Raw genomic sequence first — 19793 nt, 5'->3', positions numbered from 1 at the left:
TAGTATGGTCGGGCTATCAGATACTGCTCTAGTGCAGAGACAAACCGTATGTCGTCCTCCAATGCTTTCATGGTTCTTGGCAGCAGGTTGAAAAAGTAGACTGTTGCTTCTGCTGGCGGCTGTTCAAATTATTTTAGTCGGTGCATAATGTTCCCGACATATTATACAGATGCATGTCGCCTCTGAGAGTGGGATTTGCTCTTTTTTCATATTAGTGGACTCAGGGTATAGATTGGATCACAGTAAATATTTCATGCTTCCTTCAGGATAGTTCAGAGTGCCTTCTTCTGAATTATGAGAACTTTTTTCAAGTGAACCAGTGATGCAGAGCCCTAGGCCACAATGCCATCCCTCAGATGGGAGGCGAATAAGGCATGATATGCAGTAAAAGCTGGGTATTCCCTAATATAATAAGCAGCTTACAGACTTGGGCGCCACGAACACGCGCATTTAATTTTTCATCACCTGATGCTATGCTTATTAAGGTGCGTACAGATTTACGCGCCGCGAACATGAGCAATTCACTTTTAATCAGCTGATGCCAAGCTTTTTATATCTGTATCTTACCGTTTCTGTAAAAATACAGATATAGTCAGCTGATTAAAAGTGAATTGCTCATTTTCACGGCGCGTATATCTGTACGCACCTTTATATTTGTACCTATTGTTTCTGTACAAATACAGATATGATCAGCTGATGAAAAATGAAATGCACGTGTTCGTGGCGCTCAATTCTGTACGCAGCCTTAGACAGTCGCCGGATGACATACAATGCAGATGACAACTTCCTTCATAGTTGCTCCATATGAGGCTGCAAAGTAAGGTTATTGTTGATTGTGATGCCAAGGAATCTTGCATAAATGGGTAGCTGTTGAAATATGATAAGTTGTATGGACTTCCGAGCTATTACCAGTAGGTTGGAATTTCAAGCTAGAGCTATCAAAGCGTAAGTCATTAATGATCAATAAGAAAAGTAAAGACGAAGAACCAAACCTTGTGGTACTTGAAACCATCTTCTTTCTATTCGTTAGGTAATCGGCCTTACCAAAAGAAAATATAATATTTTATAGTTTACATTTTTCTGTGACCATATCAAGCCAACCAGCTTTCTCAACAAATTTGCATGAGATAGCCTATACAAACAAATGCACGAGAAAATTGAAATATTTTACACAATTTTTGGCAATACAGATATTTAGGGCCGGTTTCCGAGCTCTGGATTCAGCTAAGTTCTAGACTTTAAACAGCTGGAGTCAGAAAATTGGCTTTCCGAAACGGGGCGTAGTCGTAGTTTTTATGATAATCTTTATATTCTCATTTCTATAATTGGAAATGTTTTTCTTTGACGAAATGAAACATTCCTAAATAATTCAAAATAGCTGAAACTTGACACTATTTTCTCTTTATTGTTTCTTGTGTTCAATTTTCTAGTTTTTCGAAATTAAATTTAAACGTTGACGACGACTACGCCCTGTTTCGGAAAGCCAATTTTCTGACTCCAGCTGTTTAAAGTCTATAACTTAGCTAAATCCCGAGCTCGGAAACCGGCCCTTAAGATTGCACAAGACTGAGTTGATTGATCCCTGCTCTTCAAAAGCCTCTTGTATCCTAGAAGCAAGAGAAGATTATTGCTTCCTAAAAGCAAAGACAAGCTGATGTAATGGACCTGCTACTGAAAACATGCTGCGTGTTACCAAGGAGGTTCTATTGAACTCCACTCATTCTCTCATTTGCCACAACATACTAGACTCTGTAATTTCAAATTGATTTTAAAATATCAATTAATCGCATATTAATTTAATAAAAAAGATACTTGATTGATTAAGATTAAGAATTCGTACATAAATAGAGACTGGTCTGAAACTGCCAATGTCATTTTCTTTTTTCAATGTAGGCACTGTTTTAGAGAACTCCAGGAAGTCTGGAATATTTCCTAAATTAGACAGCCATTGACCAACAGGAGTGGGCCTACACTTATACATATGTTTCAGGACATGTTAAGATAGCCCATGAATGTAGGTGGTTTTAAACTCTCCACAGTATTAATCAGCTCCTTAGCATCTAATTGAGACTAATGAGGGATTCTAGGCACTCATGAAGTTGGATGACTGGGACGCAGCTTGAGTCGAAGAATGATGCTATCCCTCATTGTGCTTTGTAAGAGTCATTCAAGGTTCCATGCCGCTTTTGTGGGATTATGATAACTGTCAATAAATTGATCATTGATTTTTTGTCCTAGCAATCTTTACTCTTGATAATCTGCTTGGCAATATAGAAAAAGCATTATATTTGGATGTGAAATGCACATTGTTGTATGCTTCTTCGATTCTATTAATTGAAATATAGTAGAATTTACTCATTTTTGCTTGAAAATTATTATTGTTCTGCCAAGGAATGCGTCTTTTGTTACCATATTTTCTCACCTCTTTTTGGATCTGGGTAATTTATTATTAGGGGCTTCTTACCACCAATATGTAGAATATAACCTTCCCCGCACACAGACTATATAGTCTATGCGGGTTCCATTATTCATAATCATAATTATTATTTCCATGTTTTTGTATTGACTTTTATTTTTATTGAATAGATATAAATTGAATTGAATTAAGAATGCAGTATGACTTATTCACATTCAATGTAAGTAGCCTAACTCTTATTGTTGCAAATTGGTATTTGCGATGGCATTTTTGGCAAGTGGATGAGTGTTATTAAAACACATCTCAAATAAACGACTTGATCTCAGATTAATGAATGAGTATAAAACTTTATCCATTTACTTATAATCTTTGAGATTTCAAACCTGAATAATTATTTTATATTTTTACAGATCGATTGAAGACCGCTTGTGGGATCACGTGGGTTCACTGATCGCTGCTCAACGTTCTTTTTTGAATTTCAGGTATGCTTGCGATCTTCTGTCATGAACACAAATAAATAGTTTCTTTATACAGAAATAGAAAATGTATTTTCGCCACACTGCACAGAAAGCAGCTGTTTTCCAGTCCCTACGTAGATCTGAAAGACCTTGTTTGCAGACGTAAGAAACAGGTTTCTTTCCGGCCTAGGCCGGAAAGAGTACTCATTCCAGCCTAAGTCATCCACTAGATTGGGCGAGTGTCAACTTTCTTCATCTGAAGTCGCCATTATTTCAGTTCGAATTTCGAATCAAACTAATTCAGCATTCACTTCACAACCATTTTTATTCAATTATTTATTGTTGATTAGCGCATTCTGAATTTTTTAAAAATGCTTGAAGATGACGACGCCCGTGATATTCCAAGTGAAATTTTAAAAGAATCTGAAATCCTGACTGCAAATCTTCTACCACTAAAATCAAGAGAGGTACGATAACGAGTATTCTTTATGTTGTATTCTTTATTTATTCTGTCAGCAATACCTGTAGTGTGGCGAAAAATATCGTTTGCACCACGGGCAAAAATGTTTTTCCGGCTCTCATTCTTCTCTAAAACCGATTCGAGCCTGAAAAATCTCATTTTCTGCTCTAGTGCGAAATATACTATTTTGAAAATTATTGACAAAAGACTGGCAGATCTCAGAGATTATCTCTTAAGTTCTATGTTTAATCATACCTTATTGTCTACTTTTGACTTGACATTTGATTGGACCTAAATGACACCTGATATCTCTGCTTTTCTAACTTATCCACTTTCCGTAATGGATTCATAATAGCGATAGCGATATAGTAATTTAGTCAGATCAGAAGTATAAGTGGTTTCTAAAGTCACACTTTCCCGATTATTTGTTATTTTAATTATATTATTCCAATGGTATACTATGACAATGGTAGAATAGTTCTAATGCTATTATGCAAATGTTACTTAGAACCGGTATCTTAATTTAATTTTAATTCTTATTTTATTTTTAAAAACTTGATTAGATATGTTTATTCAGAAATTTATTTGTATGACTCTTTAGACTTACTTTATCCAAAACAGACACTGTTCAAAGATGGAAACAATTGAGTAGAGAAGTACCTAGTTTAAACAGGTTTATTGCTCCCTGCCAATATCATAAGAGAACAATTTCAAATCCAAAATTCTGCCCCCTTAATCTCTGCTTTTCAATAATTTCTGTTCCGCTGGACATGAAGGAACAAGTTACTATTGTCTCTTTTGGAAGTGTCTACACATTTCCTGTTTGCCAATGTGTGACCTCTCATGAGAGCAAATGGTGTTTTTTTTCTCTCCAACTGAACATAAATTTATTTGAACACAGTGCAAAAAGGTAGATGAGGCTCCCAAACTTGGTAGATGTAAGTGACTCTTCTGAGGGTGAAGTAGGCTACCCATTTTTCTATATAATTTTTCCCGACTAATTTTTTATTTATTTAATTATTGAGAATTAATATCTTTTATGAAAGTTTAAATATTTTTTATTTGAATTTCAGAGACGAGAGAAGAGTTTGAAAGCTCAACGAATGGCATTGGAAATAGCCGTCGCTCACAACGGAGCCGATAAAGTGGAGGAGGATGAGGATGTCACGCTAAATGAGGTAAAAAATCAACTAAATCACAAAATGGGCAAACTGAACGGCGTCGAGTCTACTGCAACGAACGGACATTCGGACATGTCGCAGGACGTCGATTCACAAACGCGAGGAATGCGATCTAAAAAGAGAGGCAATCAAGCTAAATCGACGCCCACCAAGTCGAAGAAGAAAGCCAGCAAACTGGTCGAAAATGCAATCACCGATGACGACAAGTCGGAAAACTCTTCAAGTATATTCAGCAAAGACACAGAAGATGACAGTAACATTGTGGTCGACTATGACGCTTCGTCCGAGTTAGTTGACATCAGTCTCACATACACTCCTGATCCGGAGGACGAAGAGATCATCGATGTGGAAGAATTGGAGGAGGCTGTGAAAAATGAAGACGAGAAGAAAGTTGAAGAAGAGGAGAAAACAGCATCAGTTCCTGAAGCAACCATCCTGTCCACGTTGCGTGAGAGGATCCGATTCAGTTTGTCTCCGAAAAAACGAGAGGCGGAGGTTAAAGAATCACCCGCAGAACCTGACAGCAGCTCTAGATTCAAAGATATTTCGGGACGTAGGCCGCTGCGTAGTCCCAACGCCGAACAAGCCAGTCGGTCGGTGTTCAAGCAAGCTGAGACGCTTGCAGAATCGTCGGACGCCTGTCTGAAGCGAAAGGCCGACCAGGATTCGACCAGCTATTCGTTCCATAACAAGAAACCGCGCCAGGAGTCGACCGGCTGGAACTTCCATCCGTTCAAGTGGTTCGCATTGAAGAAGAGTCAGGTCGCCGAATGCAGTCCCATTTCACCTTCTCCCCGCAAGCTGCATGACGAGATTGAGGAGGAGATGGTTGTCGATGAGGAGGCTGTTGCTGCAGTCGAACAAGAACACGAAGCTGCCGAGAACGAGAAGAAACCTGTAGACGAGAGTACAGACAAACAACTGCCTGAAAAGATTGTTGCCGACGCCGATAAAGCAACAAATATCGAGCCCACTCTGAAGGATGATTCAGTGGCTTCGTCCAAGTCAGGAAAAAATTGGTCGTGCTCTGTCATGTAAACAGCAATCATACGTATTTTAGCCCATTTTTATTTTTTGTTCTATCTCTTTATTGTTTTTATACATAGGCTGAGACTCACTCATCTGTGTATATAATGTGTGATTACAGAAGTATGTAATGTATGTGTAGCATAATAATGTTTTCTAACTTATGAAATGTCAATAACTAAAAGGTTTTATTAACCTTGAATTTTATTAGCTTGTTGGATTCAATCGTCTCTTTTGGTCAAGACAAAAGTGTCGAAGTTTTTGGCATGTTACTGTCACGCACACTCATTAGTGTGTCTCAACTTCATGAAAGTGCAATTTGTGGCATTTCCCACATACATTGTGGGAATACAATGTTTGCTTTGCCATCCAAACATTTACAAGTGTTCTAATCCATTTTTTTATGGTATGTCTCAACTTCATGAAAGTGCAATTGGTGGCATTTCCCACATACATTGTGGGAATACAATGTTTGCTTTGCCATCCAAACATTTACAAGTGTTCTAATCCATTTTTTTATGGTATGTCTCAACTTCATGTAAGTGCAATTTGTGGCATGATTACATATTATAATTTGGCCACATACATCTCATGAATTGTTGTTAATTTTGCCGATTGGCGAAAGCTCTCAACTTTTCTGACTAAATCAATTTTTAATGTAGTTTTTAGCATGTTTCAAGAAACTGAGTATATACTACTTAGCATCTCCTTAGGTGAAATTTAAGCACTTTACATGACATTCAAATTTCAGTAGGCCTAGTGTATTATAGATTATATTTTAATAATCTAAAAGACTTTCATCTACTTTGATGAAATTTCGTTATTCTCATTTATGTTTAAAATTTTACATTTTGAAAATGAGTAAACCTTTTGTAGTATATATAGAATTGAAAAGTATAATTCATGAAATTATAAATTGAGTTTTTGCTGTTCAATAACGTACCTTCCAATTTCGTATACTTGAGATTGTAAAAATTCAGTTAGAGCATATTCTCATTGTTCTATTTAGTTGACCAATTGTTTTTTTTTAGTAACTAAGATTATTATTTCTCACTTGATCTTGGATTATCTCCTTTGCCAAAGGTTTTTTAAGTTTTTATTATATTATATTTGTTGTTGATAGTATTATTTCAAATTTCTATCTGGAAAGTCATCTTTAGCTGGAATTGAGTTGTTGATAGTGTGTATATTATTATTTCCAAGTTCTGGACTTGCTCAAGTTCGTACTTTTAATAATTTGGAATGTTATTCTACTTAGAAAGAGACTTATTATCATATAAAGATACAATTATGTATCTTATTTATTACTATAGTAAAATGGAATCGTACTTTCAGAAAGTATTGAGGAATTGTGGATCCACGTAATTATACTCTGTGGTTTGTGGTTCTATTTGCGTGTAGCCTGTTGAAAAGTTAATTTTTAATTTATCCTAAGTTGAAAATTCACTAACAATATTGTGTTACAACTGTTTCGGCATGATATTGTGCATTCATCAGACACCAAAGAATGATATTAAGCTAAACCACAATCTGAACCAACTGTATTGTGAGACATATTTCACTCACTAAAGTTTCAATTCCGTATTGACTGTTCTACAAGAAATTAATTTACAAGGAATTCCGTAAATGTATATGATTTTTTTTGCTTTTAATAAATTTTGCAATGGACTCATTGCTTCAAGTTATTATACAAATTGAATTAGGTCAATTATATTTCTATTGCAGTAAAGGTTAAGACACTTATATTATAATGATGATTTTATCCATGTATTTTTCATTTCAAAGAGAATGAAAGTGACGTAAGTCACATTTTTAATTTTTTCACAAAAATAGAAAGATAAAACACAATTTTGATAAGCAATATCAATTTAGTTCTATTCAATAATGATATTAACATGCATAAAAACTGCATTTTGAATAACTCTATTTTTTTACAGTGCTAAACACAAAATCAGCTGTATCTCAAAACTGTATAAATTGGACTTACTTCACTTTCATTCTCACCGGCTCAGATCAAAAGCTGAAACGTTGATCACTCCACGTAGTTGTTTAAACGTTTTAGTTTCAGACCTTTAATAAAAGAACACTTGTGATTTAGCAAGTCATAAACTAAAATGTTTAAACAACTATGTTGAGTGATTGATTTCACGTTTTAATATCATGCCAAAACTGCTGTAACGCAATATTGTGAGTAAATTTCCAATAGTTATTAATTGATTGAATTTAACTTTGTAACTGTTGTAATTTTAGTGTATAGCAATTTAAAAATTTTAATACTCTACTGGTATTATTATTTGATGCGGTAAGATGACAGTTAAAATTCCAATAACATCCGAAAGCCAGTTGGAAAATTGATGATTAATTTTCAATATCCTCAAATTGGGAATTCCATAAGAAGCATTTCTATCATTGGCTAGTAAATTCAAAATGAGTGTACCGTATCACCCTTAATACAGGGTTGATCTCTTTTCTCTCTCACAATTCACTTGTATTGAATGTAGATTACTATCTATATAACTATAATTAGTGGCCAGTTACATGGCTGATGATTTTCATTGTATCAATGTGTCTATGTATTTTATTTAGAGAGATAGATAGACTTTAAGTTGGCATACTTTCAGGAGCGTTTCAACTTGTATAAAAAAATCCTCTCTAAAAGCAAAATGTACTGTAGCATTAGATGTGTTTTTTTATTTAAAATTAATCTCTTACATTACATTTTTGTGATTATATCAGCGAAAACTGTTGTTTTTAACCCTTCAAGACCACGCTTGAGGTTTTTGGGAAATTTTTGAATGTTTTTTCTATAATGTTATCAAAATAAAAATCTATCTCCAAGAGATAAATGTGTGTGATTACTTTTTGAGATATGAGCTACTAAAGTTGAAATTTTCTAAACAGATAATTTTAGATCAACTGATAAATTCATGAGATTTTGAGGATACATTCTTCACGCTATCTGTGATTTTTGGACAAGTTAGTATTCAATTTTCGAAATAACTCAATTATAATCATTTGAAAAAAATTGTATCTATTTTTCAAGAATTATTCTTTGAAAAACATCTTATTTAATCTCAAATATTAAGAAGAATCGTTGAAAATTTTTATTTTGGTATCCTTGAAATTACATGTATTTATCTGTTGAAATATCTCAAAAAGTAATTACAAAAAAAATATTGATTTATATTTTATATTTTGATAACTTTACATATAGTATTCATATAAAAATTCACCAGTGAATTGTAAGTTTTACAGCTGCAAATTTTTATTGTTCTTGAACATTGTATTCAATATAAAAATAATTTCATAACATTTAAAATTTTTAACTACAGTATTTCGAAAATGTGCCAAATTAATAGTTGATCAAGTATTATTACTTAAGCATATTTGGTTTTTAAATTGTATGCGACCCAATGTTATAAGAATAAATATTCATTTTTGTACATTAATATTCATGCATTGTGTTTAATTTTTAGCTGAGTACGTACCTTGGTAATATAGTTTATAATTATTTTCCATTTCTGTTCATGTTATTGATCAATGGAAGAGAGGCAACTTTAGTGGCTTAAGCTGCGTTTACACCAAAGTTATTAACAAAATTTTAATAACTTAATCCTTATAGATTGAATATAACTTATCATACACATGATGAACTTATGTATTTGTCAAGTTCCGTTCAATCTAATAGAATCTATAATGATTAAGTTAACATTTTGTTAATAACTTTGGTGTAAACGAAGCTTTAGCCGTGGAAGGTTGAAATAAAAGCACGGACATGGATTATGTATGGTAGCCATTGGAGTCTTGGCCGAGAGCTGAGAGTTATGTTATGAAAAATTGTACCTGCCTCTAATGTCTGCAGCAGTATTATACTCTTCATTATATTGAAAGAGATACAATACCGGTACGGAATTTGGTCTTGAAGAAAGTTGCATAGTAACAATCATTGTGTTGTCATACGGTAGTCAAAAAATATTAAATTTATTGTATTCTGGTCACTACTATTTCCTCTCTCGCACTTAGTTTTATAAGAGAAAATTATACAAGTATCTATTGTGTTATACTGTACAGTAGAGGTGTAGGTGGCTAATTATGGATGGTGATGAGATTATTTAAATTGTAGAATACTAAATATTTTATGAACGATCACAAAGGGGTAAAAAAGAAGAATAATTGGGATATAAACTTTACATTTAAAATTAGTGGTCGAGTGGGAATAGGTTTTCCATACTATGATGCAGACCTTGGTCTCTTTAAATAATATTTCAATAACTTGATGGATGCAACACAAGTGACTCAGCTTTGACAGACAGACAAAAGATATTTATTTCAAAAAAATGCAATTTACAAAGCAAAAATCTTATTCATTTTTAATAATATAAAACAATAAACTATAAATGTAGGTGTGATGCAATACAAACCTGTAATCTCAGTAATGGTACAAAAAGAGCATGTTGATGCTAATCTACCCTATACCCCGCTAAACTAAGTAATAGTTTACAATTTCAATGATGCCAAAAAATTAAAATACCTATATATATCGCGAGTTCAATTTACAGCTCAAGCCGTCTCTCGCATCCCATATGCCATCTCACTCTATCCATCCAATCTCCCTCTGCCAAATTCCTCTCGCGCATGTCACTCTTCACTTGCTTCATCCAAGTTTCAGGTGGTCTTCCCCTCTTCCTTCTTCCTGGTGGATTCCAATTCAATATCCTTTTGGGCCACCGTTTATCATCCATTCTTTGCATGTGTCCCATCCATACAAGGCGCCTTCTTTTGATCTCATCCACTATTGAAATCTGCTTCCCGACTCTTTCCCTGATCTCCATAAAATACCTACATTACATAAATGGAAACGAAACGCAACATTGCAAGTAAGGAAACTTTATGATGGTAAATAAATCACATTTACTCCCACACACACACACGAAACTCTCCAGAGAACATAGTTGAACCGTCTAGTCAAGCCCTCCCTCCCTGATCCACGTCACAAAATATGCACTGAACGGCGATGACTGTCGAGCAGCCTCATATGTACTGGAAGTGGATTCTATAATCTAATAGCAATACCATGAGATGACTATGAGTGGGTGAAAAGTCCGAGAACGGCTTAATATCTCATACACAAATTCGTTGTTGGTTATCCATCTTGTTTTCACTATTATTATTACTATCGTATTTCATAAAACTTTTAAGTGAAAAAACACTCACATTCTTTGATGTGGCAACGTCCGTTTCGTGCTGGTATTGCACATATCCAAGCCAAACAGAATTTCTATGAAATACGATAGTAATCATACACAAAGGTAATTTGATGGTGGGTGTGATTGGGGATCCTACTCAAATTGAAAAAACTACAGTTCTTTACTATGACTTCGAAAATCTGGTCCGCCATTTTGAATTCAACTTTATTCTTTAAATAGGAAGGTGGTCATGTGATACATGATTTCGATATGGAATTTTTCAATAAAAAATGAAAGGCGAAAACCGCATATTGATATATCAAACAGTTTTGAAGATATTCACATTATTAATCAGTACTATTCAAAGCAGAAAGGAGAGAAAAACCTATGAGAACGGCTTAGTATCTCATAAAAAATGCAATTCCGAGGTGGGTGTGATTGGGGATCCTACTCAAATTGACAATACTACTTTACTAGATATTCACATTATTAATCAATACCACTCATGTATTTCATTTCTGATTTGCATGGTATTGATTAATAATGTGAATATCTTCAAAACTGTTTGAGATATCGATGTGCGGGTTTCGCCTTTCATTTTTTCTTAAAAAATTCCATATCGAAATCATGTATCACATGACCACCTTCCTATTAAAAAAAATAAAGTTGCATTCAAAATGGCGGACCAGATTTTTTGAAGTCATAGTAAAGTAGTATTGTCAATTTGAGTAGGATCCCCAATCACACCCACTCTGTTAAATTTCCTTTGTGTATGAAATATCAAGCCGTTCTCGGACTTTTCACCCATTCTGTATAGCACAGTTCTGTGAATTGGAACAGACAATGGCGCGTCTCACCCCTGCCAACATCGCGTTGGCATCGATACATTATAGTTTAAGATATATTATACAGAGTGTCCCACGAAGCCGAAGACCTAATTTCAAGATTTGCAACAAAAAATGTCCAGTAAACTTTTCTTATATCGACGTTAGTTTTCGAGATATCGATTGTTCGATATTCTTGAAAAACTTCAACTAGAAAAATCAGTCAAAATCTAATTCTAAGGATATGGTTGGAAAGAGGGAGAAATTTTCAATTAAATTTATATGATTTATGACTACTTGTATCTTTGTAACGGTTTTGAACTTTTCATGATCGCTCAAAGTTGAAATAAGTACATATTCGCCCACAGTCTGAACGCTCATGAAACGTCAATAAAGGTGGAAATTATAAGAATCATATTGGAAATTAGTTCCTCTTTCCTTAGAACTAGATTTTGACAGATATTTTTCTAGCTATTCACATTTTCTCAAAAGATTGATACCTATATTATTTCGAAAAATAAGGTCGATATAAGAAAAAATTTAATTAACATTTTTTGTTGCAAATTTTATGTAGGATCTATTGTATTTGGCTGTTACACATTTCATGAAACACTTTGTATAATATTTTCCTAAAGCCTAAGCTATGTATCATGAGAAGTTGATATGTGCCTATTGAGGTGCGTACAGATTTACGCGCCGCGACCATGAGCAATTCAAATCAAATCAAAATTTTTATTCACAATACAAACAGTTGAGGGTCCTGCCAAACCCAAAGGTTTTTCGGCGGGTGCCCAGTTACAGGAAAAAAATTAGTTACAAAAGATAAATAAACTTAGACAAAATAAATATTACACTTCAAAGATTTTAAGTAAAAAATGAAAGAAAACTAATGCAAAATGAAAAAATAAAATAAGAAATATACATCAGATTTTGATACAGAATTAATTAAAAAAAGGGAAAAATGAAAATTTATTAGAAAGGAATGAAATAATAAGGAAAAGGGAAAAAAATTTACACAAGTAATAGTACATTTTTATCGTTGAGGCAGGCGGCAGTGACAATAAAAGGAAAATTTCAAAACTTCTGCCAGCAAAAATTGAAAAATTCTAATAATGTAAGCATATAGCTGTCATTTTTTTTAAATTGACGTTTCTTAAAATTATGTGTACGTTTGTAATATTATTAGTTTTATAAATTGAGTGTGCTGTTATTATTGAGATACAACATTACATCCTTCTTAGAGTAATCACGAATATTTGGAGGTAGTCTGTTAAATAAGTAGGGAATTACATGATGTAGGGATCTTCTACCATAAATATTATTGAATCTGGGTACTACATATATTGATGGAGATCTTAAATTGTAGGGTGAGGGAGGAGCAAGGAGTCTATAGTATAAATTTTCTTTGTGGAGTATTACAATTTTGAAAAGGTAGAAATGTTTGGGCGATAAGGTATGATAGAATATTTGTAAGCTACGTGGGTTGTATGGATCAATATTATTAACATCAGGAATTCTGGTAGTTATACATTTTAATGTTCTTGATTGTATTCGTTCAACTCTAGATAAAAGATAATCGGCTGCACTTCCCCATGATTCAATGCCATATCTAATTATTGGTTCCATCAAGGACTTATAAATTAGATATAGGCAATCAGGGGTGATATTTTTATGCAAATAAAATACTTTTGCGTTAAGCGCTTGAAGTTTTTTTGAAATGTAGTCTATGTGAGGACACCATCTCAGGCTGCTATCGATTATAATGCCAAGGTAACGGGTACTATTTACTAAAGTAAGAGGCGGACAAGTGCAGATCTGAGAAACATTCGCATGAAGGCAATGACAGTCGTGGCTTAATACAGTTGGATTTACGTTGCATCTTAGATGTGGAGATTTAAAGTGCATTAGTACAGTTTTTTTCCTGTTGATTATAAGATTTCTGTCATGGGACCATTTCAGAATTCTGTTGTAATCAAACTGTATTAATTGTTCAGCCACTTTTAAATTCTTATGTCCAACAATCAGAGCAGTATCGTCAGCATACATCAATACTTCTCCATGTCTGATTACTTTGGAAATTGAATTCACATAAATATTGTACAAAATGGGACCTAAAATGCTTCCCTGCGGAACTCCAAAATTGTCACATTTATATAACCCACTGTGATTGCCCCCTAGGTTAACCATGAAGTGTCTATCACTCAAATAGCTCTCAAACAATTTCAATACATTGCCAGTAATTCCAATATTAAGTAATTCTTCAAGAAGTATCCTATGATTAAGTGTATCAAATGCTTTTGAATAATCTATGAATAGCGCAAGAACATGATATCTGTCATTCAGGAGAGTATTTATTTTATGTGTAAAATTTACTAGAAGTGACTCAGTGCATTTTCCTTTTTGGAATCCATACTGATAATTAGATATAATATTGTTCTGGAGTATGTATTTATTTAATTGTGTTAATAAATATTTTTCAAAATTTTTTTCTGGTACTGACAATTTAGAGATTGGTCTGTAGTTATTGAAGTTATCACGTGCACCAGATTTATGAATTGGTTTAACTATTGAATTTTTCAGGGAGTTGGGGAAAATGCCTTTTAGAATAGATAGGTTGATCATGCGGCAAAGAGGAGTGCAAAGATAGTCTTCAAGGGTTTGCAATTCCAATACTCCTATACCATCAAATCCAGGAGATTTGTTTTTATCCATTTCATGAACTATTTGTTTAATGTCTTGAATAGTAGCTTGTCTTAGATAAAAGTTGTGATTAGGTGGGATTCACTTTTAAGGCTGTGCAAAGGCTAAAAATAAACTTTCTACTCATGATATTTATTTTTCCAAGTATTTCGATTTGTATATCATCAAGCTATCAAAATGAAAAAGTTATTTCAGAATTTTTTTTTCGATCATTACTTTTTGAGATATGAGCGCCTGAAGTTTGAATTTCTGAGACAGATCATTTCAAATTTGTTAAGATATAAATCCATGAGATTTAGAGGATGGATTCTTCATGGTATTGTTGATCTAGTAAAACAAAAATTTTCTGAAAATATCAATTTTTGAAAAAGTTATTCAATTTACCAAAATAACTCAACTAAAAGTTATTTTTGGTTATTTTCAGTAAATTGAATAACTATCTTAAAAATTGATATTTTCAGAAATTTTTTGTTTTCTTGAGAAAACATTTCCATTTTGATAGCTTGTTGGTATACAAATCGAAAAACTTCGAAAAATATCAAGAGTAGCAAATTCATTTATAGCTTTTAGCTTTTTATATCTGTATCTTACCGTTTCTGTAAAAATACAGATATAATCATAGTCCAGTCAAGGTAAGATTATAGAGGGAAAAGTTGGGAAGACAATAATTTTTGAACCCGCAGTTCTGTTAAGGGTAGTAAGGAGGTGAACATATCAAAAGTCCCCACCCCTACCCACTGCGCTAAGGGGGTGGGGGTGGTTTAAGGGTACCATTTCTTGGTTTCTCGCATAAAACTCAAAAACTATGAATCCTAAGGACTTTACTGTCATATAACAAATCAAAGCTTACATAATTTCCTACAATATTTATTCTACAACTTTTTTTATATCTCCTAGTTTTCGAGATATCTGCTCTTGAAGGTGTGACATTTTTGAAAAAAAAACATGTTTGCCACCAGTTTTATTTTATCTTATAACTTTTTAAAAGTCGATGGAAAAAATCCATGTTGATTATGAGCTTATAGAGCATTAAATTCTCTTCAATTTGATGTATAATTTCACACTTTTACGAATTTCCCTACACCTTTTGCAGCAGCTTTATTAGTCTTGAGTGTTCTGACGTTATATTTTAATGAATAACGATTTGCCTCGGCTTGGCTGCAATCGGTAAAGCATGAGTGTAAAAATATATAAGTCTGGTCGTGGTTTTTTAGAATACAATTTCGATAAAATACTTATAGGCTCGCTCAGGAGCTCCTGCAGTTTATTGCTTTTGAACAATTTATAGAAATCTTTGGAATGTATTATTTCCAGAGAATTTAATTAACAATGCAACATATTGTTGTGTAAACCAGCTTATTCTATTACTGATAAAATTAGATGGTAACTCTCTTAATGATTTAATACCGATAAGTAATAAATAGATCCGAGATTTGCCCTGCGTGGTATTGGGGAATAAAATAAATGGTACACCATAAAAAATTTGATACATATATTGTACGAATAAATATTAAAAGTCAGATAAATATGGAAAATATATAGAGCAACAAAACATACACAACAAAAACAAGAATAAATATATCAAAAGAAAATATCACAGACTGGTACACTATTCTTTAGCTCTTTAGCACGAAACATTACCATGTGCTTTTTCAATTCATTGATAATATGCATTCATTGGTATGCAGCTTAGGTATCGACTTTCTGTTGCTTGTCGATTTAGGCAATCTCACTTTATATCTTATTCCAAAAATCATAGAATATTAAATTGATAAATCAAAGATTATAAATATATTATTTTCTGTAGTTTTCAGTATATTTCTCAATAATATATATTGCTGTGCTACCAATTTCTCCTAAATAGGTTGGATAGCATTTCACACCTATTAACCTACAGGAAGTTATCGGCTCCAAAATGGTAGATTCTTGATAAACTATGAATGGATCTATCGCCTATGAATGAGAAATCCAGTTTTCAGAGCAAACCAACTTATAATCTTCAGAAGAATTTTGGCAATATACAACACAAATCCACAAAAATAATACCTTACACACTTAAGCATCTAACATCATTACAGGCTAAATACTTATCCATTTATATAGTTGAAAAACAATGGCTATAGGCTTGTAAACACACAAAACAATTTTAGACAAAATTAGATCACCATAAAACTGTTCAAAACTCAATTTAAAACATTAAAAATTCACTTAAACAGAAAAATATTCAGAGAACACAAAACCAGAACACATAGCCAGCCACCATTTTTTAGAGAGAGCCTAACAAGTACAAAGCAGAGCCCCACCTCAAAATCAGTGTCAACGTCATGAACACGTCACCAATATTAAATTCCAAAAAAAAATTATAAATTACAAGTTTAGAATTTACATTTTACATTTGTTCTCAATAAAACTTTATTTCGAAACTGTTATTTTAAATTTATATATCCTCTATATTTATAATGATCTATTTATCTGTTAATTCTGTTACTCAGTTTCGGTGATACCATGGAATGTGCAACACAATTATTTACAATAAATTCTCAGTTAAAACGTTGTCTGCATATCGATTACTCTGATATTTACTATCAAGTTTTATAGATCTCGAATTGAAGATTCGATTATAATAGAGAAAAAATGTAATATTACAATATATATATATATATATATATATATATATATATATATATATCTTAGGGCATAAGGTTTGGCCTCTGATGGAAGTAGATAAATCAATTTATCCAGTGAACAAGAGCTACATTATATCATTACAAATTATTAAATAGAATCAATGATTGAGTGAGCGTTTGCATTACAAGATTAAAATTTAATATTCCTATAATTTGTGTACCTTGGATATGTAAATTGACTTACTCTTATTTAATAAAATATTTCTTATACCCTCTTAAGACTTGCGCAAGTTTTGTATTAATTTTTAATATTCATGACCTTCCCGACAAGCAAGCTTTTATATTTATTTCACACGTACGTTTGCCTCGGGTGAGCATACGTGTATGGGCTTGCATTCGCACGTGTGGACACTGTTCGCTGAGGCATGTGGGCGAACCGGAACCCTGTCGGTATTTTGGCGTGCTCAAAGGCGCCTCGGGCGAGCATTGAATGTACGTGTGGACGCGATTTTGCCATACGGGTGAGGCAAAACGTAAACATTGAAGGCGTCATAACCTAATACCAATGAATTAGGTTAATGAATGACAAATCAAATTGTGATCCAATAACTAATATTGTAAATTGTAGGATTTTTGTAATTTTGTAGGATATGTGGATTGTCAAATATTTAAATAGAAACATGCATGGAATATATAATTTGTATCATGATTAACAAATTTAGAACTGCATAATTTAAGTGAAAAAAGCTTCTCTAAAGGGTTCCTACAAGAAAGTATAGCTCAAATATTATTTTACTGTGGCAATCAAATCATCTTGTGTTTGTTTCATGTTATCAATCAGAGTTGGTAATTAAAATTGTAATCTTCAATATGATATTATACGTTTTAGATAGCTAGGCTATCTATAGAGAGATTTATTCAAACTTTGAACTAGTATTCCCTTAAAGGTATTCTTGAAGCTAATCTTTTGGAGAATCTTGTTTTGTCATGTGTATGAGCAGAGTTAGTTTAAAATGGGCAGCAATTTAGTATTTGATTCAATTTATGGCTAATTTCCTTAAAGAAGACTGTCAATTTTGTGAGACAGTGTTAAGTGCTTTGATTAGGTCATCAAAACTTCTGGAATTATTGTAGAAATTTTCTTTTTTTGAGATTCAGAATAGATATTGGAAACCAACAAATGAATTGCCTAATGTCAAGAATATCAAAGTTAGAGCCAATCGTTCTTGTGGAGTTATTGATTCCCTCATGATGATATCATTATTGTTTAGATAACTAGTTGAATTAGATTCAGTATATTAACAAGATAATGTTTTGACAACCTAATAAAGTTTGAACTGTCAATCTTATGTCATGTAGCAATTTATTTCCTTACTTCAACCTACAATCGTTCAACCCACCAACATCGTTTGTCAAGTTTTATTTTTTGATTTTATTATATAAGTAATTGAAATAAAATGATACTGCTGCAATTTGTGATAACTATCTTCAATGATGGAATGACGCCATTGTTGACATGTGGAAAATCTACGCATCTACCATGTCTTCGTGTCGTCTGCAAATCAGATAGCTTTTTGAATGCCGAGGCATACGTGGATCGTGTCCACAAGGACGTACAGTGAATGTTGAGGCGTATGTACATACGATTGTTTGCGCGAATCTGTACAGACGTGTGTACAAGGCTTAACTCATGTGCTAAGGGGATGAGGGTGGTTTAAAAGTTGCACTTTTCAGCGTTTTGCTTCCACGCTAATATCTTGAGAACAATTCGTTCAACAGACATAACTAGTAGTTCTGCAAACAGTAGACCTCGCTCATGAATAGCCTACAACTTTCAAACTAATGAGAAGGGCCATTAAGAAAGTACAGTATATTGTGAAGATTTATCCATGTCGTCTACTATTTTCTCCATTGAAAGTGCTACTGTAAAGACATTGTTTCCAGGGACACTGGACTTATAAATGTCTCTCAAGGAGGTACCTTCATATCGTCCACATATTTACAATATTACAAATTTTCCAACAATTAATTATAAGAAATCGGTCAACTGACAGAAGAATGGAATATACAGTAGGCAATTTAGACTATGAATCGTCTCACAGACGATAGTGAGATGGAAATGATTCCAAATAACATGGGTTATTTGGTGAGAATGACAGGAGGTTGCTAATAATGTTTTTCATTAAAAGTGGATTCAATGCTATGGCGGCTTGTTATGCCTATGTAGAATGTTTATGCTCACAAGTCGGTTTCCGATCTCATACTAAAACGAAAACAAGAGCTAACTTGAAAGAGCTGTGATCTCCGGCCGGTTTGGTAGGTCTAGAAACTATTCATCTATGAAACAGGGAAATATCATGTTGAAAAGGGTAGAAGAAATTGGTGCAATCAAGTAAGAAGTTTTCTTCAATTAATTGACTGAAGCGAAGCTGAGGTCTTAGTTTCGACTTGATTGGCTTTTGTCTGTTTGTTTGTTTGTACCGCAGTTACAGTCGCAGTTATTGTCCGATTTGGATGAAATTTAGTATGCAAGTTCTTTGAAACAAGGCGCAGAAACGTATGTGTAATGATTTTTTATAAGACCTCTGGTTTTTTTGTAATATTTAAAAAACCAAACTAACCTCAATCCAGGAAGGATGTGTCTTTGAAGATACAGCAATTCATTGCCATATTTTTTCGCATCTATTGTTACGAGCACTTGGTGGGTGAGTCGGTTAGACCGTGGTCTGTCACTCTGTGGAACCCAGGTTCGATTCTCGTTCCTTCCAGAATTTTTGCAGATAATACTAATATTGTTTTATCCTATTCTAATAAAATATCATTATAAAATAATTTATTATGATGAGATAGGATAATTAAATTGAATCATCTTATTATTAAATTGATTTAACAAATTAATTGGATAAATTATTTTA

The 19793-nt window shown here is 33.2% G+C and overlaps 1 protein-coding gene across 1 annotated transcript; it reads left to right on the top strand.

Moving 5' to 3' along the window:
* The first annotated feature begins 2742 nt into the window (after window positions 1-2742).
* On the top strand, window positions 2743-6880 carry LOC111064207 (myb-like protein V). The gene is made up of 2 exons (XM_039419339.1): window positions 2743-2898; window positions 4408-6880. Exon 2 carries the CDS (start codon window positions 4438-4440, stop codon window positions 5551-5553), a length of 1116 nt encoding a protein of 371 aa, XP_039275273.1. The 5' UTR covers window positions 2743-2898; window positions 4408-4437; the 3' UTR covers window positions 5554-6880.
* The last annotated feature ends 12913 nt before the right edge of the window (window positions 6881-19793 follow it).

The sequence above is a fragment of the Nilaparvata lugens genome, chromosome 1 (assembly GCF_014356525.2).
Source record: "Nilaparvata lugens isolate BPH chromosome 1, ASM1435652v1, whole genome shotgun sequence".
NCBI lineage: Eukaryota > Metazoa > Arthropoda > Insecta > Hemiptera > Delphacidae > Nilaparvata > Nilaparvata lugens.
Note: the sequence above shows the minus strand (reverse complement) of the source record. Positions and strands in the feature narration are given on the sequence as shown.

What these genes read in the sequence shown, in the direction of transcription:
- LOC111064207 (XM_039419339.1), top strand. Translation starts at nt 4,438, where the DNA reads ATGGCATTGGAAATAGCCGTCGCTCACAACGGAGCCGATAAAGTGGAG.